General features: G+C 35.9%; 6 protein-coding genes across 14 annotated transcripts; all 6 read left to right on the plus strand.

The window, feature by feature from the left end:
• On the plus strand, nt 4,689-5,926 carry LOC105170030. Its single transcript, XM_011090612.2, has 2 exons — nt 4,689-4,878; nt 5,323-5,926. The coding sequence occupies exons 1-2, from the start codon at nt 4,746-4,748 to the stop codon at nt 5,712-5,714; spliced, it is 525 nt and encodes a 174-aa protein (XP_011088914.1). The 5' UTR covers nt 4,689-4,745; the 3' UTR covers nt 5,715-5,926.
• LOC105170033 (NAC domain-containing protein 90) lies at nt 9,277-10,745 on the plus strand. Its single transcript, XM_011090613.2, has 4 exons — nt 9,277-9,483; nt 9,639-9,757; nt 9,832-9,996; nt 10,188-10,745. Exons 1-4 carry the CDS (start codon nt 9,321-9,323, stop codon nt 10,461-10,463), a joined length of 723 nt encoding a protein of 240 aa, XP_011088915.1. The 5' UTR covers nt 9,277-9,320; the 3' UTR covers nt 10,464-10,745.
• On the plus strand, nt 12,552-17,200 carry LOC105170034 (vesicle-associated membrane protein 714). The gene is made up of 4 exons (XM_011090614.2): nt 12,552-12,998; nt 14,105-14,295; nt 14,842-15,005; nt 16,818-17,200. Exons 1-4 carry the CDS (start codon nt 12,776-12,778, stop codon nt 16,909-16,911), a joined length of 672 nt encoding a protein of 223 aa, XP_011088916.1. The 5' UTR covers nt 12,552-12,775; the 3' UTR covers nt 16,912-17,200.
• On the plus strand, nt 17,755-19,482 carry LOC105170035 (capsanthin/capsorubin synthase, chromoplastic). Its single transcript, XM_011090615.2, has one exon. The coding sequence runs from the start codon at nt 17,940-17,942 to the stop codon at nt 19,425-19,427; it is 1,488 nt and encodes a 495-aa protein (XP_011088917.1). The 5' UTR covers nt 17,755-17,939; the 3' UTR covers nt 19,428-19,482.
• Nucleotides 21,242-24,054, plus strand: LOC105170036 (protein TRIGALACTOSYLDIACYLGLYCEROL 1, chloroplastic-like). 9 transcript variants are annotated; one of them, XM_011090619.2, is made up of 4 exons: nt 21,242-21,477; nt 22,293-22,383; nt 22,489-22,781; nt 22,896-24,054. In XM_011090619.2, the coding sequence occupies exons 3-4, from the start codon at nt 22,735-22,737 to the stop codon at nt 23,899-23,901; spliced, it is 1,053 nt and encodes a 350-aa protein (XP_011088921.1). In that variant the 5' UTR covers nt 21,242-21,477; nt 22,293-22,383; nt 22,489-22,734; the 3' UTR covers nt 23,902-24,054. The 9 variants fall into 9 exon arrangements, with proteins under 9 accessions (XP_011088921.1, XP_011088922.1, XP_020552477.1 ...); XM_011090620.2 differs by lacking the exon at nt 22,293-22,383 and having other exon boundaries at nt 22,489-22,556; nt 22,642-22,781; XM_011090621.2 differs by lacking the exon at nt 21,242-21,477 and having other exon boundaries at nt 21,484-22,383; nt 22,489-22,556; nt 22,642-22,781.
• LOC105170230 (casparian strip membrane protein 3-like) lies at nt 24,547-25,789 on the plus strand. Its single transcript, XM_020696918.1, has 3 exons — nt 24,547-24,897; nt 25,284-25,407; nt 25,484-25,789. The coding sequence occupies exons 1-3, from the start codon at nt 24,614-24,616 to the stop codon at nt 25,703-25,705; spliced, it is 630 nt and encodes a 209-aa protein (XP_020552577.1). The 5' UTR covers nt 24,547-24,613; the 3' UTR covers nt 25,706-25,789.

A 25,795-nucleotide genomic window follows, 5' to 3' on the forward strand; every position in this document is an offset into this window, starting at 1 on the left:
TGTCCCTTTTTTGCAACTGATAGTTACTGTGGATGGAAGTTATAGTTGACAGCAACCTGTTCGCATCAGAACTTTTTGCGCATTTTGCTTCATACTAACTTAATTCTTGTGAAATTTATGCTCCAGTGTTGCAATTGGTATGATATGATCTTGCTAATTGGTTATGGGTGCAGTAACTGTCTGAATCATGGATGGTAGGGTGGAAAGAGAAAAGCAGAATTTGTACCACCTAATATAGGCTTCTGAAGAAAAAAGAAAAATAAATAGTCATTCCTTTGAAATTGACAAGATGAAACAAATATAAATAATTACGATTCTTGAATTCAAATTTTCACCATTTTTTGTGGGAGATCCAAATTTTGGTATCTTTTATGTCCGATATGATGTTAAAACCTTAAGGTTAGAATTTTTAAGATGATGGAAATCCACAAGGTTTGTAATTTCACATATCATAGAATTCTGTTGTGCAATTCCTTAAAACCTATGTAATTGAACATGTAATTTTCATAATCTACAATTCTCAAGATCTGTTAAATTGGTGTCGTCTCTGATACAATGAGTGGACTTCCTTGACTTTGAATCTCTATCAACTGGACTTGAGGAGTATCACAGAGTCATCTTGGAAAAATTGGAGCCTTTTGGTTGAGGTGCTGTGAGCGAAGCTGTGTTGATGACAAACTTTGGTTTGCAAGTGATCTATTTAAACATGCTGAGTTATAAGGTCAACAGTAATGAATCATACACCTGGTTCACTTTGGTGGTTAGGGGTGATGTAAGCTTCTTGAGTTTTGTGAAGAGATAAGATATTCTCTCGTGTCTTGATTGGGTGATGACTAAACTTTACTGACATAAAAAAGCAGAGAACTTAGATCTTGTTCTTAATGATCATAGTTAAAAGAAAAAATGAGACCTGGAGAGTTTATTTTTTGCTATAAAGAATCAGAAATTCAAATGAAATCTCTAGTGAAGTAATAGGGAGCGCGAATTACGGACTTCATTTTATTGTGCATCCCTGATTTTGTGGCCTGTTTCCAATTTCCTAAATTAAAGATGTATTTGGAGTAAAAATTGCAGATCTTATGTTGTGTCGGTAATATTGGTGTCAGTGTGCTTATGATCCTTGCCTGCATTTGGAGGCTTCTCTGGATCAAGTCTCTTAGAGGTGTCATTTAATTAAGTTATCTTTTCCACAAGGCAGTGCTGTTTGCTTTCCCCATGTAACCAAGGTTCTGTAAAGATTATTGAATAATGTCAATCTCCAGGGATTATCTCCTGAATCCTGTCAATTGCCATTGATCGGAAGTATTACCAAGCAATGGTCTTGGACAATTTTCTATAGGCATGTATGTGAAAGTTGTAAATAACTTGCTCTCATACAGTCATCGTCTAGTGGCACCCACTTTTGTGTTATCTAGTCTTGCTTTAAAAGCTGAAGAATTTACTACCACTGGGCGTTTACGTTTATATTTTATTGATCCTTTCTTCAAGGCTTCCGTCTTGGCCTAATTGCTTAATTTTTTGGCAAATCTCACCTTCTATTGACTTGTTGCGGTCCTCTGTTCACTTCATACTTGTCAACCCAATTTTCTTGCACACTTTTGCGAGAATTGGTGATGTTAGGAACATTTCGGAATTCAGACGTGCAAACTTGTTGAGCAGAAACTCTGCAGATCTGATGTTATACTTAACCCTTAGGCTGCTACTTAGCAATATCTTCTTCTCTACATTAAAAGCTATTATTTTAATTTTCTACTATGAAATGCATCCATACCGAAATATGAAGTGTTTATTTGCATTTTGTTTGGGAGTACCTTTCCTACCATTTGATAACAAGAAGTGCAGGGATCCAAGTTCCTAATAAGTAAACAGAGTTTAGCAATGCACATGGATGATTTATGAGGTGCTGAGCCATTAGTAAGCCAGAATAGAAACTTGCTTTAAATTGCCTTGCTAATTAGTTGGTGATTGCACTAATGACTTTCTGGACATCCCTTTCCGTTAGTTATATCCCAGCAGGTCAAAAGTTGTTAGACTCCTTTTTTTGGTACTAACAAATGCTGCTTTGGACGTTTTATATGTGTCCATTTGGATCTGCGCAAAAAGTGGCCAACATGTGACCAAGGTTTAGGCCCTGTGAGTGTTTGCATTCTGAAAGTAGGAGGAAAATAAAGGCATGAAGTGTAAAAGTTTTTGTCGTAGGTTGCCTATAGTAGTTTGTATACAGGATACATAGAAGGAAAATAAATAACAAACTAAGTTGATCAAATACAACTTTTCCAGCCTTGTTTCTTGAGGGACCTTTCTTGTTGTATAAAAATCAAACATCAGATCGATAAAATTCAAGGCATGCACGTTTTACAGAACTTGTTTCCCCTGGATATGTCCTGACATTTTACAGAACTCATTTCCCCTACTTGCTGGAAATCGTATTCTGCATTGATGCATGCTGCTCCTTTTCTTGGAAATAATCCATACATTAAAAGAGCCATCTATATTTGGTGGCATGAGGATGGCAATAAATGTCGATTACCCAATCAAGGTTCCCAAGAGTACTGCTTTTTCTGGGAACACGTACCCTATGTTCGACCATACCATGTTGTCTGATATGTGTGATTACTGATTAAGGAGAAGTGATCGTATGTTGATGTAGTTTGTAACTCAGTTAAAATGTTTTCTTCGGAGATTCTGCATGATCAGTATATGATGCTTGAAACATTATGGTCCTCATTTTTAACATAGTGCAACTATCTCTTTTTTTATTTTCTTTCCTCAACTTCTTTCTCTTCAGACATAAATTTCTGGGGTTCAAGTCAATCTCCCTTCACATCTAACCTGGTATATCCTTTGTTTGTTGGTCAGTTAAATGTCTCGTAGCCAAAGAGTACAATATACAAAGTGACATATTTGGTAGAGCCACTTTTGGAAGCATTAATCAGGAAAAGCAACCGTGAAAGAATTAGGCACAACCAGGAAGAGTTGCACTTAAACTGGTTAGCTACTTTAGCACTTGAAAGCAACATCTGTTCAAGTTTTTTGCTTATAAATTGCTCCGACTGCTCACATGTGTTTTGAACAGTAAAGCGACGGTCACTTTTTCCGTTTCGGCTCATAATCTTAAAATGGTACATTCGTATAGTGAGTTGAATATCTATTCTACATATGGCCTTCAAGACAATGAATTTGGACAGAACCAATTCGTGCTAGAACATGTAACCTGCTTACTTATTCAGAAACTAGAAGGATATTTGGACTAGATTTAGATTATTGCTGTAATAAGTGGAGATGGAATAGTTTCTTTAGGATGAACAATTATCTGCTCCAAAGTTTCAAGAATCATAGGCTCCCCCCAATGGCTATCAGAGGCCTGTGATAATTGGTTATAGTTGTTGACTACGCAAGCAACTAAGCACAATAAAGCTATCCTCGTTGATAGGGCTCATCCTAGTAGCACAGAAAGGTCTTGATTAAGTCTTATGCTCGACTCTTTGTGGCTTTGAAGAGGTCCTGCAATTGGCCTTAATTGAATGCTCTGAAAGAGTTAACATGTCAGGTCATGCAGATCCGTATAGCCAACGGGTGTGGATTCTATAGTGTCCAAAAAATAAGGTTTTAATTACAATGGCAGGTATGTCATGTTGATCATAAAGAATAGGGGCCCCACATAACTCGTAGAAATAAGTCGTGGCACAAACGGTAACACTCATCAATTTCTGAAGTAGTATCTTGATACGGTAGTTCACTGAACTAATCCGGTCCCTACATAATGACATTGGCGCTCTATGCTCTTAACATTGAGTTAGTCGTAATTGATCTTTCTTGTTTTCGAGTACTAATAGGGCAAACCCCTACCACCATCTTTGAGACATAGATACGGAGTACTGGGACTTTAATGACGGCATAGCACATCATTATCAACATAGGTCATTGTTGATTTATTTCATCCTATGTTCAATCCACAGGGACTAGACTGATTACCATAATGCTACCTACGTTACTAAGAGTTGGTTGGCGATCTATGTTTCCAGGGTTAACTTCATTTTTTCTTGACAAGAAACTGAATTGAATTACGTGTCCTTGAGGAAGACAGATAACCAACTACCCTCACGAATGGATTTAATGAGGTTCTGGATTTCTCTGACAAATATTTACTAGGAAACCATCTTGGGTTGTTGGAAGCTTCACAAATCTGCAGTTGCAATTGTAGTTTTCTTGTCCTAAATGTCACTGATCAACTTTATTAATCTGAGTTTAACACTGTCTTTAACTTTTCTCCTATTTATCTGTTCTTGCACTTGCATAATCAGACGGTAGAGAGAGATTACCAGTCTGTTTTCGGAAAGAAATTCCAAAGTTGCATAAATCCCAGTGAAACCCACAATACTGATCTGGGTGATTCCGACCAATCCTTGGCCCCCAATTGATAATTACCCATATTATGATCAAGGTAAAATAAAAAAGAACTTTAGATTGAAATTAAAAAATACTGAATCATCATCTTAGTATCTCATAAAGATTGCACCTGATATATATGAACAAGAAAATCTTAAAATTTTCATCTTTTTAATGGATTCAAGAAAAACTGATACTGCACTAGACATCTTTATTAACACCAACAACCTACTCAGGCATCTGGGCCCTTCATTTACTCTTGCTCTGATTCTTGTTGCAATATTTATAAGAAGCCCATTGCACTGTTCTTTTTCCACATTAACCACTGCACAAAACTATCAGCAATATTAGCATCAATGGGGATAAATCAAGTTTTAGTTGCCCTCTTCTTCTTCACTTTGGCTCTTGCAAATGCTGAGTCCTACACAAGCCACGTCCTCAAGGGATCTGTCGCTTGCCTCGACTGCCCTCGCCGTTCTGATCTCTCAGGTACGTTGTTAAAGTTACGTGATCATTTGATATTCTTGAAGTTTACTAAAGAGGGATCTCTAGTTGTACTTACTGCAATAGTAAAGAAACAAGAAAAACAAGATATGGACCGATGTTTTCCTCTTATTAGTGTAAGTAGCATTACTGAAGGAATATACGAAAGCCAGTTCGAATTTTCTATTATAAATTAATGTTGCAAATCGTATTTCAGTTATTATATATGTCCCGTATGTAGTACCTGCTAAACTCGCACTTATCTGCACAATGAAGCTACTGATGCTCGTAAGGTTGCCCAAATTTGTATGTCTATATATACACGTCAAAAACTGGCAAGTTTAAGGAACAAAACATCGAAAAATTGACAAAACTTATAAGCATCATTGACCTGACTTGGTAATCTGTTCTACTGCATGTTATGTTGTCTTACCTTATATCTTTCCTCAGGAATTCAAGTCCTAGTAAAATGCAACAAAGTGAAAAAGCTTGCCATGGCATACACAGAAGAAGATGGCACTTTTGAGACGAATCTCCCATCCGACAGCCCAAAAACAAGTGATCCCTCGAACTGCATGGCCAAGCTCATGGGAGGGCCTCACCAGCTCTATGTTGCAATGAAGAACTCCATCGTCCCAGTTGCTAAAACCGAGGAATCAGGGCATTTTACAACCTCAAAACCTCTTAACTTCTACAGGTCTTGCCCTGTGGAAGGCAAGTGTGGAGGGAAAGACACGGGATTTGATTCAGGCAAGACTGTGGATCTGCCTTTGCCTGGAGAGTGGGGGTTTCCTCCTACTAGCTATTATGCCCCATACCTTCCAATTATTGGGATACCCTAAAGAATTATGGTTTAGTTAGTTATAAAACAAAAATAAAATATTGTGTGTGATTTATGTTTAATTTGTTGTGTATTACTAAGTGAAAAATAAGAAAAAAGGATGGAGGGTTCTTTTTTTCTTTTTTTTTTTGGTACTTTATGTGTGTTACTCTGTATTTGTAGAGTGTGTGAAGTTAGTATGGAGTGTTTTGTTCAAATCAAGCATTTGTGTAATAAGTTTTAGAAAACAATAGAATGTTACTATGATAATATATAGGAGATAAACCAACAAAAATGTTGCCACCTATTATATAATTAAATAAATTATTTTCTTCTATTAATCAATGAAACGATTATGTTGTTATCCCAACTAGAAGCATTTAATATTGTTCTTTTTTCCAAAATGATTAAGACCTTGATCACCGTAGCTCCATAATAACACTTCAAATACTAGAATTTAACCTCAATATAACAAAGTTAAGCATTCTTTCTATTTTTAATAATATTCGAAATTCATATTTTCAGGAGCAACTCAATAATTCGAGCACAAAACCTTTTTATGAAAAGCCTCTCGTATCCAAAACTTGGGTGCGTGTTTATGTGCTGTCGGGTGCGCCTCTATAAAATAATAGTCGAAACTCGTGATATTTATGGGAAAATAACCAGCATCATGATCCATTGTGGGTCAACCCAATGGGCTTTGGTCCGCCAGGTTCCATTGAAATGTTCACAGGCCCAGTCCATCTTAATTTTTGAACAATGGGGGCCCAGGATCAGGTACAACCAGTCTACAGTATTTTCTTGCTTGGTGCACAGTGTGGTAGTGGGGTCATCACCTGGATCTCCTTTCACTTCTGAATTTCTCAGTGTATATATATATATACTAACCAACGTAGCACAATATTCTTGTGTGCATATAATAAATAAATTTTTATATTTAAAAATATATTATAAAAAAAATATTATTTAAAAATAAAAACATATATTTAAAAAAAAGAAAAAAATTAATTTAATCTATATATAAAATTTAAAAAGATGAATGAGTTAATTATCTCATCAGCTGAATCCTATTTCTGGATTCACAAGAAATTAATACAGAAATATTATTAACCACTATTTATGAATGTAGATGGTCTTATTAATATATATATATTACTCGAACAAAATAGAAAATAGACAATTAGCATAAAAAGGACAGCGACAAAGATGTTGAAATTAATTGATAGCCACTATTGAAAAAGTAAGCTGCCACTTCTAAGAGGTTATTTAATTAAATTTATTTTAGGTAAAAAGATTTTATTTCTTATGAAATATAAATTAGAGTTTTACCATGTAATTAATTTATTTCATATATAACTACTTTTGAAATGTTTGAAAAGAATATCATACTATTTAAAAACAATATTAGCAGCAATAATCATGCAATTAATTAAAATTTCATAAATAAGTATGAGATTAAGGGGTTTTACTGTTTTGTATGAAAATTTGATATTTTAATTCACTTATAGTTATATAAAGAAAATGAATAGGATTTATATCTGCACAGGCACGCGGAGGGAGTCCTATGGTTTACTTTGTCAAACTGCCTATTTCATTTCATTCCATTGCTTCATCACATCAATCATTAACCCTACAATACAATAATAATGGCTTGGAACTTTTTTTTTTATGTCAAAACGAGTAAGGGATTAACAAAATACTACTTTTTTAATTGGTGAAATGCAATGGTATCTTTTTATAAGATAATTTTACTAAATCGAATCCAATTAAATGAGTTTGTTTATGTTATTAGATTCTTTATTTAATTATAAAGAGTAATTTTGATTTATTTTAAATTATACATGATCGTAGTTACGGACTCATATTCTGAATGATAACTATTGTTTGAATTGATTGTTTTACAGCGACTAGATTCGTATAAATCACAAAATATTGATATAAAATTAAAAATTAAGATATTTAAATAATATCGTATGATATATATATATAATTAAAGATATTGGAGTGGACTTTGGGGGTGTTGTATTGACTTCACTCTGACCACATAAAAACACGAAACTGTTAAATAAAAAGAGAAAATGGTATTTATACAACATGGACTCAACACGAATGGATTAACGAAATCCAACAGTTAAAAATGCCCCAACCAGAAAGGAATTGCTGCTCCCACCTTAAATCCATAATAACTCTGAATTATATCTTCTTATACGATGTATTATGGGATCTTAATACGAATTTATGTAACATAGTTGATCCATAATTTTGATTCCGAATTATGATTGAAATCAGATATATTACTCTTTCCATGTCTTTCTCATTAAAGAAAAAGATCAATAACAAGATTTATCTTATTCTGATTTAACATAAATTCAAAACAACAATTACTTCTTCCATGCTTAAATACAACAATTCACTAAATCCAATGGACACAAAAGTTTAAATCTTCTCTTTTTTTCATTCTCAAATGGCATGGATTATATTGCATCTGCATAGTATAAATTAACTATTAATATACTTCTCGTTTGATTAGTACCGTAACTATATTATATTTTGGGAGGAAACCCATCAATAGTGAGCTCAAATAATAAATTCTAATTAACTATTATAGAGAATCGTGGGTTCAAAAAATCCTTAATAATACAAATCAGTATTACAGAAGTATAAAAACAAATATTTACAGATTTACAAAGAACAGTAACGGATAAAACGAGAATAACAAAATGTCAGGCTCAGGAGCTAGATCTGATGAAGGGGTAGCCCACAACCACCAAGGTCGGCAACCGCACACCGATTGCTAAAACCCAAATCGCACCACCAAGGCCCAGTCACATAGACTCACTCAAGCTACCACTTAGAACCATAGAGGAACACTCAAAACCATTGAAAAAATTCCACTCAGGAATCTTAGTTCATGAACAATTGTTAACAAGGGAAAGACAATTTCTATTTTTAGTTATCTCTCTTATTCTCAGTGTCTACCGATCAAGACCATCGAAAGTATTTATAGAAAGTGAACATTTATACCAGAGAACGGCAAAGGAAGAAATCGAGAAAAGAGAAGCGAAAGGAGACAAGGAGACAGTGAATCAGGGTTAGGGTAAAAAATATTTCCTACAATATATTTGGAAATATAAAGAAAAGTAGGCAAGTCGGATTAATGGACCGAGTAGATTAAAATGGGCTAGTCAAGAGATGGGCCAAAAACTTGAACGAGCCGGACTTCAACTTTGGGTTTAACCATATGAAGTGTGGGGGTCATGCGTGGTGTGGGTTAGATTTTTTCAATTTGAGTCATAAATTATAAAAAAAATATAAAATTATACTCGTTGTATAATTAATTTAATTTCAATCAAATTCGATGTTAATTAGTGTTTACTCCGTAGAATCCATATTTAAACATAAAACCCAGAAGTTGCACAGAGGATTTGATTGACTAGTTCATCATCATGATTATGCTAAGCCTAAACCCGCAACTCAACTTTCTTGGGTTTACCGCGTGGGGCGTTCCCCACAACACACAATTTTCTCATTTCACTCGGAAACTCCCCCTTTGTGCCCATCTCTCTCTCTCTCTCTCTATATATAGAACAAACCCACATCCTATCCACAAGTAGAATAAGGCAAAAACATGGCTTCAGAAATCTTGCAACCAGGTGTTCGCTTTTACCCCACTGAAGAAGAGCTCGTCTCCTTCTACCTCCACAACATGCTCCAACACAATAACAACAACAAAATACGTCGGGTTATCCCGCTCCTCGACATCTACCAGCTCCACCCCTCCCAACTCCCTAGTACGTACCATTCTTCAAACATATTTTTCCTATATAAATGCCACATTTTTTGATAGATAGACACGGCAGCACGTGTTTCTATATGTCAAAATTATTGTATGCATAACTTTTTCACTTTTTCAACTCTGATTTTTTTTTTTTTTTTGGGGGTATAGAGCACTGTGGAGAGCTGTGCCGGGGGGACACGGAGCAATGGTTCTTTTTCGTGCCGAGGCAGGCGAGAGAAGTGCGAGGCGGGAGGCCGAGCCGGACGACGGCCTCCGGATACTGGAAGGCCACTGGCTCGCCGAGCTACGTTTACTCCTCGGATAATAAGGGGGCCGAGCCACGGCCTCCGGATACTGGAAGGCCACTGGCTCGCCGAGCTACGTTTACTCCTCGGATAATAAGGTGATTGGAGTGAAGAAGAGCATGGTTTTCTACCAAGGGAAAGCTCCCGCCGGAGCAAAAACTAAGTGGAAAATGAACGAGTATAGAGCCATTAAAGAAGATTTCTGCACTTCTATCCCCGTGGTACTTGCTCATTTTCTCTCATCACAACCGGAAAATTCTGACTCGAATTGGGATTCAGTTAAACTCAAATTAACCATATATATATAATCAGAATATTACACTTGTAACGTGATTCGTGAATAATTTAACCTACTCTTGAACTAAAGAAATCGACCAATTGACTAAAGAAGTTTTGTAAATATTATTTGCAGCTGAGGCATGAGGTGAGCCTGTGCAGAGTATACGTTGTATCGGGGAGTTTTAGGGCATTCGACCGACGCCCTACTCATGTAGCAGCAAATTCCATCTCCAAGGAAGTGAAGATTGTTCAAGAAAATGACAAGATTACTCTTTCAACTAATGAAATTGCAGGAATGTTACAGGAGAGAAGTTGGTACTCATACTCAGAAGCAAACCACAGTGTGGAAAATTCAAGCGAGATGATCAATGGAGTGGAACATTTGATGGAATGTGATGAAGATGTCTAGTCACATACATAATGACAGCTACACTTCTTGTCTTGATTGTAAAATGATCACAGTGTTAGTACAAGTGTTTGTGAATCGGGACTAAGTAGTTTTAGTCAGGTTTAGTTGAACCTGATTCGAGCTGTAATTTTCGGACAAAGATGAAAAAGGGGTACTAATTTTATCTAGGAATAGTTAGGTACAAGGTTAAAAGGATTGACTTATAAGAAATGTAATCAGTTCTTGAGTCAAAAAGCTCAATTAGACTGGCTTGGTTATAGCATTTATTTTTGGATTTGGAAATTGTTATTAATTTTTAATGTATTTTTTGTTTTAATTCATGTATACATATTATGTATATATAATTAATTCTAAATACGTTTTATGTATGTAATATATAAACTATGAAATAAAACATAAAAAAAATCGATTTTGATTTTTTAACATTGGTATAGTAGTAAAGATCTTAAATATGGAGTCAGCTAACTGGGAAAAAAAAAAGGGGGTTTCTTTTTCTTTTTTTGTATATATATATAAAAATGTTAAATAATTTAAATTACGTTACCACATTAGTAAAATTTACGTTGTGCTGATGTTGCACATAAAAGAATTTCAGGGCAAGATTTAATTACTGATGATGATCCTAGTACAGTAAAAGGGAATTTCAGGGAATTGAACTAACATTTTTCAAAAGCACGACTTTTTGGAGAAATAAATAATAATGTAAATGGTGTTGAGTTTTCCATTTCATCTCTTCCATGTACGTACACGCTTTTCTTGTTTCACTTTTTCATTATTTTTAACGATTAATGAATTGCACTAACTTGTCAATTAATTATTAATTAATTTATTCTTTCATCCTTTTTTGTAATTATCTTTTTTCTCGATTTAGTGTCTCAATTAAAACCCAATTACTGGTTAATAATTAATATTTATTAATAGAGTAGATTGATTAGTATTATGAATATAGAACTCAAATTAAATATTAATGATTTTTATATCTCTTAGAAAACAATAAAGTCGCAAATAATAAGTTAAAAATAATAACTCTAAATACACAATAAATCAATGGTATTCAGACACGATATATATTTTATTTACTTATAAAATTACGCATTTAAACGTTGTATCGAAAATTCAGTAATAAAATATTTGTCTTTCTAGCTACTAGATAAAAAGCAAAAATAATTAATATTCATGAATTTCATTTTCCTCCATGGTGCTTGACTTTTGAGTTAGTTTTAGGTCAACATTTGGACAATCATTCATAAATTAAATTAAAATATTTATTGGGTCGAAGAAATCCGTGTTGGTACCCAACTCGACCTAAAAATAATAACTCCAAATACACAATAATAACTCGCCCCTTTCAATTCAACCTAAATTAATAATGAATTATCACCAAAATATTTTTGAAATTCTAAATTCAAATTAGTATAGAGTGTTGTAGTGAAATTGATTAGCCTACTTGGATAATATTAATTTTTATACCTAATTAACTTACACTATTGTGATGAATTTATTTAATATTAGACTTTGACTTTGTACTTATTAAATTCTTTTTGTAGTCTTTCTTATTATACAATTGACCATTTCTTGAAAATAAAAAAAGGGCACTCATATCTTAGCTGTCCGCCATTATCCAATTTCCACTTATATTTTCTTGGCCAGCAAATTCAATATTATTACACGGGCAGTCATCACAACCCCCGATTATCACATCTTTAATTTTCTTTGACCCTAACGTTTTTTTTCCTCTTTATATAGGAAAAGAAATTAGGATGACACGTTATACATACTTAAAGTAAATATATTCGTACACGTCTTTTATTGGTAATAAAAGGTAAGGGAGAGACAATCAGCGTAGCTACTTTGATAATTAGATTTAGACGAGAGCATTGATTTTAATTTACTACACAAGTCAACTGTCAACCAATTAAAATCAGCTACTTAAGTAGGATTATTATTGGACCAAGCCCCATTCTCTAGTCCCTGAGGCCCATATTGGGCCCAACTTAGTGAGTTTGATTATTGGGCTGTAGAGTAGGGAGTCCAATAATATATTTCCTGAAGATATTTTGGCAGTTTTTTTCTTGGTAAATTAATTTGTACAGTTCCCTGTCAGATTTACTCTTTACAATTGGCTGTCACTGTTTCAGAATTCTCCATACCGAAACCTTCGACCAATTTGACTGGCCGGTCAAGCTTTCCGTTCCTCCCAATTCGAATCCTCTGCTCTCTCCCAAACCCCACCCAATAATCGCATGCTTGTTGATTGATCATATGGTAACTATTGATTTATGAAAGTTTAATTGCTCACTCAAATATTGCGGATGGCGATTCTGTATGGTGTGGTGGCGCGTGGGACGACGGTGCTTGCGGAGTTCAGCGCCGTCACGGGGAACACTGGCGCGGTGGTGCGCCGGATACTGGAGAAGCTATCCGATACTGAGTCTGCCGAGTCGAGGTTGTGCTTCTCCCAAGATCGCTACATCTTCCATATCCTCCGGTCTGATGGCCTTATATTCCTCTGTATGGCCAACGACACCTTTGGAAGTAAGCCTCTATTTCGGAACGAGAATTTAATCGAGGTTTTCATATTGAATTCCGTATGAGTTGTTGAATTTGCGGTTTAGGGTTTAATGTGTTTCGTGCCCCTGCTTGGTGTGGTTTGGGTAACTATATTGATTATTGGGTTTATTATGTTGTATAGTTTTGGTTTTTCTTGTCAGGAGAAGTGATTTCTTGGATTGCCTGATATGTTAACACTTTCTGAGTTTCTATTAACCATATTAGTTTGGATTCTTTTTTGAATTTTGAGATTGACAGTAGGAGTGCCTGTATGGTTATGTCAAGGTTTACATGCCTCTGATTTCTTGAATTCGTAGCAAGCTAATCCAATGAGTAAGACTACAGTTAGTTCAACCCGTGTTGTTATTGTTTGCGGTAATAAACTGAGTGGTATCAGGGTTGTGTTGTACACGACCAAACATGTATTGTGGCCTTAATTACATGGTATTGTATATGTAAATTTGTCCGAGAAACATCACAGTTATATTTGAAAAACTACAATTCTGGTTAATGGATCTCTTACCAGTTTCGTTCACTCATATGCTTGAATGTCAGCACCAAAGAAATTGATTAACCGATCAAAAAGTATGTTGGCATGAATCTATTCTAACGAAACAGTTTAAGTCACCCAGCCCAAGTTTGAGAATTACAGTGGACTAGGTTTGGACTTTGCCTCTATCCTCTGATCAATGATCGGAACATGCCCGCAAGCAGTCAGACTGATGATGAATGGGCTTAAGGAAATACACTTCACAGTGGATGTACTTGTTTCACCGTGGTGGTATTCCAGTTCTTTATGGTGCATGAGATCCATGGTAATGCCATGAACCAATAGTGAAATTAGAATTGTAATTATTAATGTTATAGACAGGAGAAGTTCTTTTAGGATCTTTACTTTTTGTAGTCTCTTTATTTTAGCAATAATATGACTATCTTCATCTTTGTTATACCCGTCTCTTTCCATTTACTGAAATTTCACTCCATTGGATATTTTGTCAGAATTTTGAGAAAGAATACTTTTACCCGTATGCACAAACCCTGTCTATTTGTGTATCTTTAATATGTTTGTTTATTTTGACACTTGTTTCCAGGGAGAATCCCATTTTCATATCTTGAGGATGTTCAGATGAGATTTATGAAGAACTATGGGAGAGTGGCTCCTTATGCACCTGCTTATGCTATGAATGATGAATTCTCAAGAGTGTTGCACCAGCAAATGGAGTTTTTCTCCAGTAATACTAGTGCTGATACGCTCAACCGTGTCAGAGGGGAAGTTAGCGAGGCAAGCATAAGTTGTCACCTTTTCTTCTTTTTCATCATCTTCAGAAGTAAAAGTGAAATGGATTGACAAAGATTCTGTGTTTATGTTCTATTATTTAAGTGCAATGTGAGTGGAGATTGTTACATGGTATGAAATCTTGGAAGTAACACAGTAGACCAATTTAACAGGAGACCAGCTTTTTTGTTTGTTGGAAATATAACTGCAATTGAGTTCTGGGTGTTTGATGCATTTAACTGGCCTGGTCATCCTGGGACTGGAAGGCCTTGAAGTTGTTTCATGCTTACAATTTGTCCTCACCTATAACATGTCAAAGTACAATGTATGTCCTACTTTCTGCAATCCTATTATAATGTCATGCAGAAAACCCTTTCTTTCTATTTACAAATACCAGTTATATAGGAATGTAGTAATGATAGAGTAATAACATATCCAGGGATACTTTATTATGCTATTTCTTTCCCTGTCTTTGACTCTTTGGTGATATAGCAATTTTGTTTGTCGTTATACTGAATTTAATGCACATGACAAATCAAACATGGTATTCAGGTGCGTACTATAATGGTGGATAACATTGACAAGATACTAGAGAGAGGTGACAGGATTGAGCTTCTTGTTGACAAAACAGCGACCATGCAGGATAGTGCATTTCACTTCAGGAAACAATCTAAGCGTCTTCGACGAGCTCTATGGATGAAAAATGCTAAACTCCTGTAAGTATTACCATGTTTTATCAGAATTTTATGCTTTGTAAGAAGATTACAGTCTTTCTTTGTGAGTATCTAAAGTCACTGGACTGAAAATGGCTTAAGGGAAATCCTGGTAACACCCAGTGCACTTTTTCCAATATTTTATCTTTCTCAGACAGGTATTTGTCGACTATGCGCCTTCCTATGAGAGAGCTAGATAAAAGAACCATTTTACTTGGGCCAACATAGAAGTACTCATACAATTGCGAATGCAGATGTTCTAACTTTTTTCTGATAACTGTTTTCCAGATCTTTCTTGACCTTAACTGGTAGTGCCTCTATTGCAAATTTGAACCTCTTGGCACAAAGTCAACAGTCATATTTGTTATCTTAGGTCCGACTACCATAAAATGGGAAGACAAAGGAATCTATCGTTTAGTTTCTTACCATAGTTGTTAATGGGGCATGGCATGCCACGGCGCAAAGGTGTCCTAGAGCCATGGCACAAGGCGAATGGTCGCGCATTTTTATAATACAACGCAAATTTGCATAAGTAAATTATATATTCATATATTAATATATCTTTTAACTACAAATTACACAAACAATTAAATATAAATATTAGAAATTATATTAATGATTGTATCATAAAATAAATGAGTAAAACAACTAGTAAGGGTTTTTCTCTTCCTTTCTGTTTTTTTTTTTTTCAAAAAATTTTCTTTTACATTATTGTGTAACTTTTTTTAAAAAAAAGGTTAAAAACATTAAAGAAACTCTATTTTCTGTTACTTTCTCGTAAATATTTATTCCCTTTTTCTTTTCTTTTCTCCTTGTGTGAAACCTAGTTCCCCTCCTCCGCTGAAACCCTAGTTTTGCGCAGCAGCCGCCGCCGCCGCCGAAGTCCCAGACCGGCGTCGCCGGCGGAACCCTAGCGCGGCGCAGCATTCGTCCCCTGTAGCCTGCCACTACCGCGTCTTTGAAAAACTGGGCTTGGCCAGACGCTTGCAGAAGGCGCGCTTAGCGCGCCTTTCCGCTGCCATGACAAAGCCCTGCACCATTTTCTGAAAATGGCGCTGGGCTTGCGCATGGTGCGCCATTAATAACTATGTTCCTTACATATACCAGGTCATTTTCAATCATCAACTTTCTTTTCAGTTAATTGCCTGCTGAAATAAGTTTTCTGTACATTTTAGACTTTTGCAGTAAAATTAAATATAACTGCAGATTAAGAAGAAGGCAACGAAATAAAATTAGAAACTTATTTTATCCCCTGGTTTCCTGAAGTGAGCGATATTTGTACACAAGGGGTAACCACATGGGCCTAGATTTCCTAATGAACAAAGTACTTGATACGATAATTGAACCAAACTAAACTGTCGGTGTATTGATTTCTCCATGACAAGTTTCTGCTGGCCCAACTGACTATTTGGGGCATCATCACAATTTGACTGCATTTCTCCCGAATGGCTACATATCTGCTGTTTGATTAGACCTGATTTTTACCTCATCATTGGTTAACAATTGAATTCAGATTTGTTGGCATAAACTAACACAAAGACGGTCCTTGTACAAGAATTTCAAACTATATAGAATCTTTAAAGTTACATTCGTTTACACAATGTTGTTGTGCTTCTAGGTGCCTTTAAGAAGTTGATGCTATTTTCTCTATGCACTGCTTGTCTTGAATGTTTCAGTTACAAATAAGGAATGTGCTTGGGTTAATTGCTGACTATAACTGCTGCATCAGATATTCAGTCTTTAGATAAAGGTTCTTCGGTTATCAGCTTTAGCTTCATCGGTGTTTTGATCTGTAATTTTTATGCTTCTTCACAGGGCCATGCTGACATGTTTGATTGTTGTACTCCTGTATTTCATCATTGCTGCTGCATGTGGAGGCATCACTCTACCATCTTGTAGATCAAAATAATATCTTGAGATATGCCTTGGGCCATCCCACTTGACATATCCAAGTTGTTTCAGCGAAAGCCTAAAGAATGCCCAAATGGTTGCTTCCTTTGAGATGTTCACGGAACTATGCCGTTGCCAGATAATTTACTCAATTATGTTGTTGTGGGCTGTAAAGTATTTTGATTGAAAAGCATGATTACATTTAGTATATTGTCGTCAATATCTTATTTTGTTATGTATATCATACACTGCTGGAAAGATTTCTTTTACCGACTATTGTCTTCGAATCTCAGAATCCTTTTTTATTAGTCTGTATCTAAAAACATGTACCTATACAAATCCAGAATGTAATAATAAAAGTCTACTGGTTTATGATTGTGATTGGCATCTGATGGGACTGATCTCCTTCAAAGTGAAGGCAGCAGTATTACGTCACTGGATAAGCAGCAAGCGTATGGAGCATCAAGTACCATATCCAACTCGCTAAATTAATTAGTCAAACAATGATTATCATATAGAAATTAGAACTGTCCGTTCGCATTCTAAAATTGTCCAAAATAATCGAAACAAATCAGAACGGATCTGTTCTTGTTCTCGAAATCCCAAAGTCAAACTGTGGAGGTGTCATTACAGTATCGTCTAATAGAAGTTAAATGGGTTAAGATAGGCAGCATTTGATGTATTAATATTACTATGTGATGCAGATCTCGAGAGTTTTGTTCAAGTATCAGGGGAAGGGATGCACTTTTAATCTTTTATCATTTCATCACATCTGGAAACGGCCGCCCCACTGAAACAGCAGGGTTGTTGGTATTTGCTGGTTGTGACCTTTTATTACATGAAATTTAACTTAACCAAACAAAAGAAAAAGACATTTGATTGAGTTTTGCCGATGAAATTGACGCGGGCCCATTGAATGCTACATTTGCCAAATTTTAGTTATTAAAAGCATCCATTTCCTCTATTTTTGTCTCGTTGTTTGGTATTCTTTTTACACATCTGTTTAAAGATCCCTTTTTCGTTGCATTGTCTGTTCCCGTCTCTCTCATGGCGTCTTTTCTCAGCCTATCTCCACCTTCTTTACTCTCCACTTCAGCGCCGTGTTTGTCGCCGGCCAAGACTCCATTTTTGCACCCAGTTGATAGGAACCCTACAAGAAAATATCATCAGAGAGTCCAAATCAGCAAGTTTCCGTGTAGCTTTCTTGATTTGGAACCCAAGTCAAAACCTGAACCTTTGGATTTTGATGTCCCTTGGTTTCATCCCGCCGACGGGCGTCGGTTTGATGTGATTGTTATAGGGGCGGGTCCAGCAGGCCTCCGGCTTGCTGAGCAGGTTTCAGGTCATGGGATTAAGGTATGCTGTCTTGATCCTTCACCCCTTTCTATGTGGCCGAACAATTACGGTGTTTGGATTGATGAGTTTGAGAGTTTGGGACTGGAGGACTGTTTGGACAAAACATGGCCCATGACTTGTGTTTTTATCAATGATAGAAAAATAAAGTATTTGGACCGTGCCTATGGTAGAGTGAGTAGGAAAGAGCTGAAGTTGAAGTTGTTGTCTAATTGTGCAGCCAATGGTGTGAAGTTTCATAAGGCCAAAGTTGGGAAAGTAGAGCATGAGGAGTTTGAGTCCTCCATTGCTTGTGATGATGGAACTGAGTTGAAAGCCAGTTTAATTGTTGATGCAAGTGGTTTTCGGAGCAGTTTTGTAGAGTATGACAAGCCAAGAAATCCTGGTTATCAGATTGCTCATGGTATTCTGGCTGAAGTTGATCAGCATCCCTATGATTTGGATAAGATGGTTCTCATGGATTGGAGAGACTCCCATCTGGGAAATGAGCCGTATTTACGTGCTAGCAATTCAAGATTGCCCACTTTTATGTATGCAATGCCTTTTGATTCCAACTTGGTGTTTCTTGAAGAGACCTCTCTTGTTAGCAGGCCGCTGCTATCATACACAGAGATCAAGCAAAGAATGGTGGCAAGGCTGAGGCAATTAGGCATACGAGTGAGAACGGTGATTGAGGATGAGAAATGCTTGATCCCGATGGGCGGACCGCTTCCACGGATCCCTCAAAGCATGATTGCAATTGGGGGAAATTCCGGGATTGTGCATCCATCCACTGGCTACACGGTGGCTCAGACGATGGCTGTTGCCCCTGTGGTTGCTGAGGCGATCGCGGAGTGCCTTGGTTCAACAAGAATGATCAGAGGGAGTCATCTCTATCGTAGAGCGTGGAATGCGTTGTGGCCAGTTGAGAAGAGATGGTGCAGGGAGTTCTATAACTTTGGGATGGAGACTCTGTTGAAACTTGATTTGAATGGGACAAGAAGCTTTTTCGATGCTTTCTTTGAGCTGAATCCCCACCTCTGGCAGGGGTTTTTGTCTGCAAGACTGTCTTATGGAGAGCTTATTATGCTGGGAATCAGCTTATTTGGACGTGCATCAAACCCTTCAAGGCTGGACATGCTCACTAAGTGCCCTGCTCCATTGGTTCAAATGGTAGGAAATATTGCACTTGAAACCATTTGATTGAAATTCTTGTATTTGTGGCTTTTTATTTATGGTCAAAATAAATTTAAAAACACACACACACACACATGTTTATCAGAATTTTATGCTTTGTAAGAATATTACAGTCTTTCTTTGTGAGCATCTAAAGTCACTGGACCGAAAATGGCTTAAAGGGAAATCCTGGTCACTTTTTCCAATATTTTATTTTTCCAAAGTGTAAGAAAATCCCTGCCACTGCTGAGGATTAAGTTTAAAGAGAGCATCCAAAAATCTCCATCCTGTTCTCAAAGTCAAACTATAAAAATGCGTACGTGTCATCACATTATTCTGTAGGCCCTTGCTTTTGCTCTAAAGCTGTTACTTTATTATGTTTTAGATCTAAACTTATGTTGTCCATTACAAAAAAATAAAAATAAAAATTCATATTAATTTGTTTAAAAGATAAGTTCTCCAACATCCTACCTAAATATCTCAGTTTTCACTTCATCCACAAGAAAATTTTCCAACATCAGGTTATAATTCTTATCAAAATTCCTCTTACTTTTATATTTTTTTGTTGTTGATTTTCAATTTATATATTTGACCAACTTGTTTCTTTCCATAATTTTGTAATTTATTTTTATTTATTAGATAAAATAAATTTTAGTTTTCTAGACCATATGTTTGGTTTTTGTAGAGAGAGCATCTAAAAGAATGTGTGAATTATTCAAAATTTTAAATTAATTGTTCATTATTTTATTTGATAATCTTTATTTAAATCTTCAAATATAAAAATTGATCATGATTTTTTTTTTGAAATTTATGATAATATAATGTAAATTTTAATTTTTTAAAAAAAATTGATAAATTATGATTAAGAGATCAAGAAATTTGTTACTCCTACATCTCAACCTACCCCTCACCGTTGGAGTAATAATTTTATAAGAATTAATTTACAAATGAATATCATAATAATTTAAATCTAATATTTTCATTTACCGAATGAATTAATTAATTAATTTTGATAAGACTAAGCCAAGTTGCTAGTTTCGACACTGCTGATCGGGATGGAAGTTAAATAGGGAAATTATAATTCAAAATGGGTTCTGCAGAACTTAAACTAATTGCATGATGTAATTTTTATAAAATTATATAATAAATATATTACACTTATTCTATGATTAATTTAATTTAATCGAATTTAATTGAAATAAGAATTTTCTAATTGGGGTGCCTGGCGCTTGGGGGTGGGGGGTGACGACGACCAACAGTTTTATTTTGTTCTTTTTTATTTATTTATTGTGTTTTTCTTTTATAAATTTAATATAATGATTAATTTAATTAAGTATCTATTATGTCTAAATATATTATATTAAAACATGAATTATATTTAATGTAATTTATTAAATAATATAATTACTAAATATATCCAATACAAATGATAAATTAAGTAATAATATTTTCAAAAAAAAATAATGTGTTTTGATTTTAAAAACTTATAAATAATATTTAATAATCTTTGTATAATAATTTAATTTGATGTACTAATAATTTTTATATATGAATAATTTTTTTAAGTATGTATCATACTTTTTTTCTTAATAAAATATAGAAAATATAAAAAATTAACTAAAAAGAATATTGATAGGGGCAATTTAGTCTATTCAAGCTGAAAATGCATAAAAAAACGTTATCCTATTAACATGTTGAACGCGTGTAGAAACCTCTCCACTTTTTTTGACAAAGAGAGTTTTTCTTTGGCAGGAATTATAATTATTCGACATTTTTTTTTATTATTTAATTAACACATATAAGTATTTTGCAAATTTCCTAAAACACAAGGGCTAATATGCAATTTTCCCTTTATCAAACGACAAAGGAAATACAGCCGCGTTCTCCTTCTCCACGTAGTCAGAACCCTCTCAGCTTGAATAGGGTTTTCGTAAAACGACGAAGGAATTTTTTTCTTTTTATCTTTTTTGGTATGTTGATTTGATTCCTTTGTATTGTTTCCCGCTAAAAGATGAAATGAATGTTGAACTAGCGGTGGTCTTCTGATTCATGTGGCCGATGTTTTGGTGCTTCGGAGGTAATTCGTTTTTTTTCTGGGTTTTTAAGAGACGGAGCTCCATAATTGTTCTCCAACTTTGATATTTGATTGTAATTTTTTCCTTTCTTGGGTTATTTTTTGTTATATTCAGTGTTCAGTGTGTTTGAATTGATGGATTTGGGGTGTGCGTTTTCTGGGGGGAATTTTCTGTAATTGTAGCTACCCTATTGTGTTGTAAAACGAGATAAATAGACAAATAAGAAGGTAAAGGAGTTGATTTTGTGTGGAGAATTTGGAAGCAGGGTGTTTATTGTTATGGTTCCTAGTTAAAGATTATGATTTTTGTGCTTGTGATAACTAGGCAGCTAAGTATTAATCTTTTCCATTTTCATTGTTATCTTTCTCTGGACTTGTTTTATATATGTATTCAATTTAATTCATTTGAAATTTTTAATTGGAACTAGGCTATTGCAGGCTATGTTGAACCCTTAAGTGTCAATTTTGTTCGAAGGCTGCTGCCGCCAATTTTTAAGATTGGTGATTAGTCTAGGCCTTCTGTCAGATTTTACGTTCTTTGCTACAGAGTAACAAGTTTAAATACCTGAGCATTTCTATAGCTTGCACGTCACTTCCACTTTTAATGCCTCCGGTTATTACTTAATTTTCATTGTGTTACCATGATAAACAGTTTCCAGGTGCACATCCTGGGTTGATCTTACTGGTAATTGCTGCCTTTTTTTTTTCTTTTTCCTGCTGTGAGTCGTATAGATGCTCAGATTAATTTGGCTAAAAGGGTTGCTTGTTTAAGCAAAATTTCTTTTGGTGGAATGGATGCCCTGATGAAATTAATGCAGGATTAAGTACTAAGACAGCGAGAAAGATTCAAGGGAGAAGTGAACAAACACATCTAACGGTTAACGTTTTAGTATCTCGTCAACTGCTTTTGTTAGTTCCGTGTTTACAACTGTGTTGTTAGTTTCAAATTTGTTGGCATCACTATGGAACTGGAATCATGAATTATCTTTATATGTTATTTGCTTGCGGCTGCAGGTTACAAGGTTTAGAAGCTGGCTTTTGATCAAATCATTTGCCATTCAACACAATTGATAATTACTATGGTGCTGGGCCATGTTACCTTGTAGCAAGATATGTTTTGTCTTGATTGCATCTGTTCAACAATTTTCAACAGATAGTTTTGAGCAGGTTTGCAGTAAATGTCATTTTCACAACCATCCCTTCTCGGAGCAAAGACTCAGGATTGCATTCCATATACATACTTACTAAGAGGGAACTAACATGCTAGCAGCTGCCCAGATTCGCCCAGCCATTCACATCTCTGATAGGTCTCTCTTGAACATAACACATTTCATTAATTTACAATTACTCTTTCTCAGGTGTCTTATTCAATGGATATATCATCAATTTACTTTAACTTGCATATATCTGACCAATTGCAGAAGTAGCTCTATCAACCTAAGTTGTCCAGGAAAGATTACATTTTTGCATCTCAGGCAACTTACCCAGAAAGTCTGTTTATCTGAGGCGGCTAGGACTCACAGCCTTGTCAAACAAAGCAAGTTTTTTGTTCTAAATACAGAAGATGGTCATCCAAGTGCCGCGGTGTCTGAAGAAGAAGCCAGTGAAGTTCCAGTATTGAACAATGAATCAATTACATTCCTGAGTCAATGGTCACCTCCTAGGTACTTATGGAGAGGATTATCTGTTCTAATCTTGACGGGTCAGGTGATCATTAGGACCATGAAGTGCAAAATTCACTGGAAAAACACCCTCCAACAACTAGAGAGAGTCGGACCCAAATCACTTGGTGTCTGTCTCTTGACCTCGGCTTTTGTTGGCATGGCCTTCACCATCCAATTTGTGAGGGAATTTACCAGATTGGGGCTGAATAGATCTGTTGGCGGTGTTTTGGCCCTCGCCTTTGCAAGGGAGCTGAGTCCCGTCGTCACGTCAATTGTTGTTGCAGGACGTATTGGAAGTGCCTTTGCTGCAGAATTAGGCACAATGCAGGTATCTGAGCAAACTGACACATTGAGAGTTCTTGGAGCAGATCCGGTTGATTATCTGGTGACCCCAAGAGTGCTAGCTTCCTGTATTGCCCTTCCATTTTTAACTCTGATGTGTTTTACGGTAGGGATGGCATCAAGTGCACTCCTAGCCGATGGTGTTTATGGCATCAGCATCAACATTATCTTAGATTCTGCTCAAAGAGCTCTCAAATCATGGGATATAATCAGCGCAATGATAAAGTCGCAGGTCTTTGGCGCAATAATCTCTGTTGTGAGCTGTGCATGGGGTGTTACCACTTTGGGAGGTGCCAAAGGCGTTGGAGAGTCGACTACGTCAGCCGTGGTTGTCTCTCTTGTTGGAATCTTTATTGCAGATTTCGCCCTCTCTTATTGCTTCTTCCAAGGAGCTGGAGATTCACTGAAGAATTGTATGTAATAATCATAGAGCTTCCCTTAGCTTTTGTAGTCCATAGTACACCTCCCTTTTTGTCTGAATGTCTAAGAGAACACCTTTTCATCAAAATATGCTATTGAATATCGGAATTCAATTTTTTCGGACCAATTTATAATCTACTCCTGTTTTTTTTGACTTATTCTGTTACAAACTTACAAGTTACTGTGGTAATTGCTGAATGAATGCTATATTCATGGTAGCTGTAGCTACTCCGATGTTCTTACCATTATTTTTTTGATACTATGAACTTGCATTTCGAAATAAAATAATGTCATCTTTGTACGCGGGAATGTGTTATTTATAATAAAAGAAGCAATAAGATCTATAATAGAAAATCCGATACGCAATTGTGCAAAGCATTTGGCAGTGTTCAAACATGTACGTGTACATATTGTGACATTGATGACCTACATGATGGAAAGAGAACATGAAATTCTTTTATTCCAAACAAAGTTGAATGGCTTTTGTCAAGGTGGAGTGAGTTAGCCACAACTTCTCCACATAAATATGTACCAACTCTCTCCACAACTGGAACATACCATGATCAAACCTTAAATGATCACAAAACTAATCCATCAACTCTTGTCCTATAAATTCCTCAGCCTACAAACCTGTTTTTTCATCTCAAGATCATCCCAATTCTCTTATACTCTATATAGCCTCTACTTCTCCTCTCCCAACAACAAAAGAAAACATGATGGATTCGACTAAGAACACTGAAGAAACTGCCATCAACATCCCTGAGTCTAAGTCGACCAAAGGCAAACATGTTGTCTACACAGCCACCACGACGGCAACCCCACATCACCAAGCGAGGTGGAAGAGAGGAGTTGGCATCTTTGACTTCATCCTGAGGATCTGTGCGCTGGTGGCGGCTCTAGCTGCAACCACCACCATGGGAACCACCGATCAAACTCTACCTTTCTCCACTCAATTCTTCCAGTTCCAAGCCAGCTACGATGACCTCCCGACTTTCATGTATGTCGCATCGTTTTGATAATGCACGAATCTTTTTATGCCAATTTCAAGTATTGCCGCATAGCATGCACGTAAACTGTTATAAAGGATAATTATACAAGCGTGACTTGAGGTCCCAACATTTACAGTACCACCCCTTGATATATGAGTTACATGATTATAAATTCTTTATGCCGTCTTCAACATAACCCATCTGTAACGTAAAGCATAATTACAATTTAATTTCTTTAAAATTGAACAGCTTTTTCTATTATATCCAATATTTACGGTGTCATTATATAATTATCCTAAAACATTAATCATCTTATCATCATCACTTGTTATCTTTATTCACAAGGCACTCACATGAACAGACTGAATTAAGAAAAGTTGAAAAATGTTTGCAGGTTTTTCGTGGTGGCAAATGCTATTGCGAGTGGCTACTTAGTCCTATCCTTGCCGTTCTCCATTGTGGGCATTGTTCGTCCCAGTGCAGCTGGAATCAAGCTTCTCCTCCTCATCTTAGACACTGTACCTACTCCAAAACTCTTCCCTGTAATTATCTTTCAATGAAATTAATTTGACAGTGATTTTTTACTTGAAAAAGGTGCTGGTGGCTTGCAGCGGCCGCGATTGTGTACTTAGCCCACAATGGGAACTCCAACACCAACTGGCTCGCCATTTGCCAACAGTTCACCGATTTCTGCCAGCGTGTCAGCGGCGCGGTGGTGGCGTCTTTCATCGCCGCCGCCATCTTCATATTCTTGGTTGTGCTCTCCGCCGTGGCTCTTCGGAGGCACTGAGGATCGATTTCATGGGGAGCTTGTGATAATCTGTTGTTGATTTTTATATGAATATTGTCACTTTGTAGTGGTGTGAGTTTGCACTTTGGATTACTTCTCCTTAAAACGGAGTTTGG

This window comes from Sesamum indicum, linkage group LG9, assembly GCF_000512975.1.
Source record: "Sesamum indicum cultivar Zhongzhi No. 13 linkage group LG9, S_indicum_v1.0, whole genome shotgun sequence".
NCBI classification, from domain to species: Eukaryota; Viridiplantae; Streptophyta; class Magnoliopsida; order Lamiales; family Pedaliaceae; genus Sesamum; species Sesamum indicum.

Excerpts from the sequence above, each read along its gene's own strand:
- LOC105170034 (XM_011090614.2), top strand. The coding sequence starts at position 12,776 with ATGGCGATTCTGTATGGTGTGGTGGCGCGTGGGACGACGGTGCTTGCG. Across the intron at positions 14,296-14,841 it reads TCAGAGGGGAAGTTAGCGAG|GTGCGTACTATAATGGTGGA; the intron begins GCAAGCATAAGT and ends CATGGTATTCAG. Across the intron at positions 15,006-16,817 it reads ATGAAAAATGCTAAACTCCT|GGCCATGCTGACATGTTTGA; the intron begins GTAAGTATTACC and ends GCTTCTTCACAG.
- LOC105170035 (XM_011090615.2), top strand. The coding sequence starts at position 17,940 with ATGGCGTCTTTTCTCAGCCTATCTCCACCTTCTTTACTCTCCACTTCA.
- LOC105170036 (XM_020696818.1), top strand. The coding sequence starts at position 22,735 with ATGCTAGCAGCTGCCCAGATTCGCCCAGCCATTCACATCTCTGATAG. Across the intron at positions 22,782-22,895 it reads GCCATTCACATCTCTGATAG|AAGTAGCTCTATCAACCTAA; the intron begins GTCTCTCTTGAA and ends GACCAATTGCAG.
- LOC105170033 (XM_011090613.2), top strand. The coding sequence starts at position 9,321 with ATGGCTTCAGAAATCTTGCAACCAGGTGTTCGCTTTTACCCCACTGAA. Across the intron at positions 9,758-9,831 it reads CGGCCTCCGGATACTGGAAG|GCCACTGGCTCGCCGAGCTA; the intron begins GCCACTGGCTCG and ends GGATACTGGAAG. Across the intron at positions 9,997-10,187 it reads TCTGCACTTCTATCCCCGTG|CTGAGGCATGAGGTGAGCCT; the intron begins GTACTTGCTCAT and ends TATTATTTGCAG.
- LOC105170230 (XM_020696918.1), top strand. The coding sequence starts at position 24,614 with ATGATGGATTCGACTAAGAACACTGAAGAAACTGCCATCAACATCCCT. Across the intron at positions 24,898-25,283 it reads GATGACCTCCCGACTTTCAT|GTTTTTCGTGGTGGCAAATG; the intron begins GTATGTCGCATC and ends AAATGTTTGCAG. Across the intron at positions 25,408-25,483 it reads TCCTCCTCATCTTAGACACT|GTGCTGGTGGCTTGCAGCGG; the intron begins GTACCTACTCCA and ends TACTTGAAAAAG.
- LOC105170030 (XM_011090612.2), top strand. The coding sequence starts at position 4,746 with ATGGGGATAAATCAAGTTTTAGTTGCCCTCTTCTTCTTCACTTTGGCT. Across the intron at positions 4,879-5,322 it reads TCGCCGTTCTGATCTCTCAG|GAATTCAAGTCCTAGTAAAA; the intron begins GTACGTTGTTAA and ends ATCTTTCCTCAG.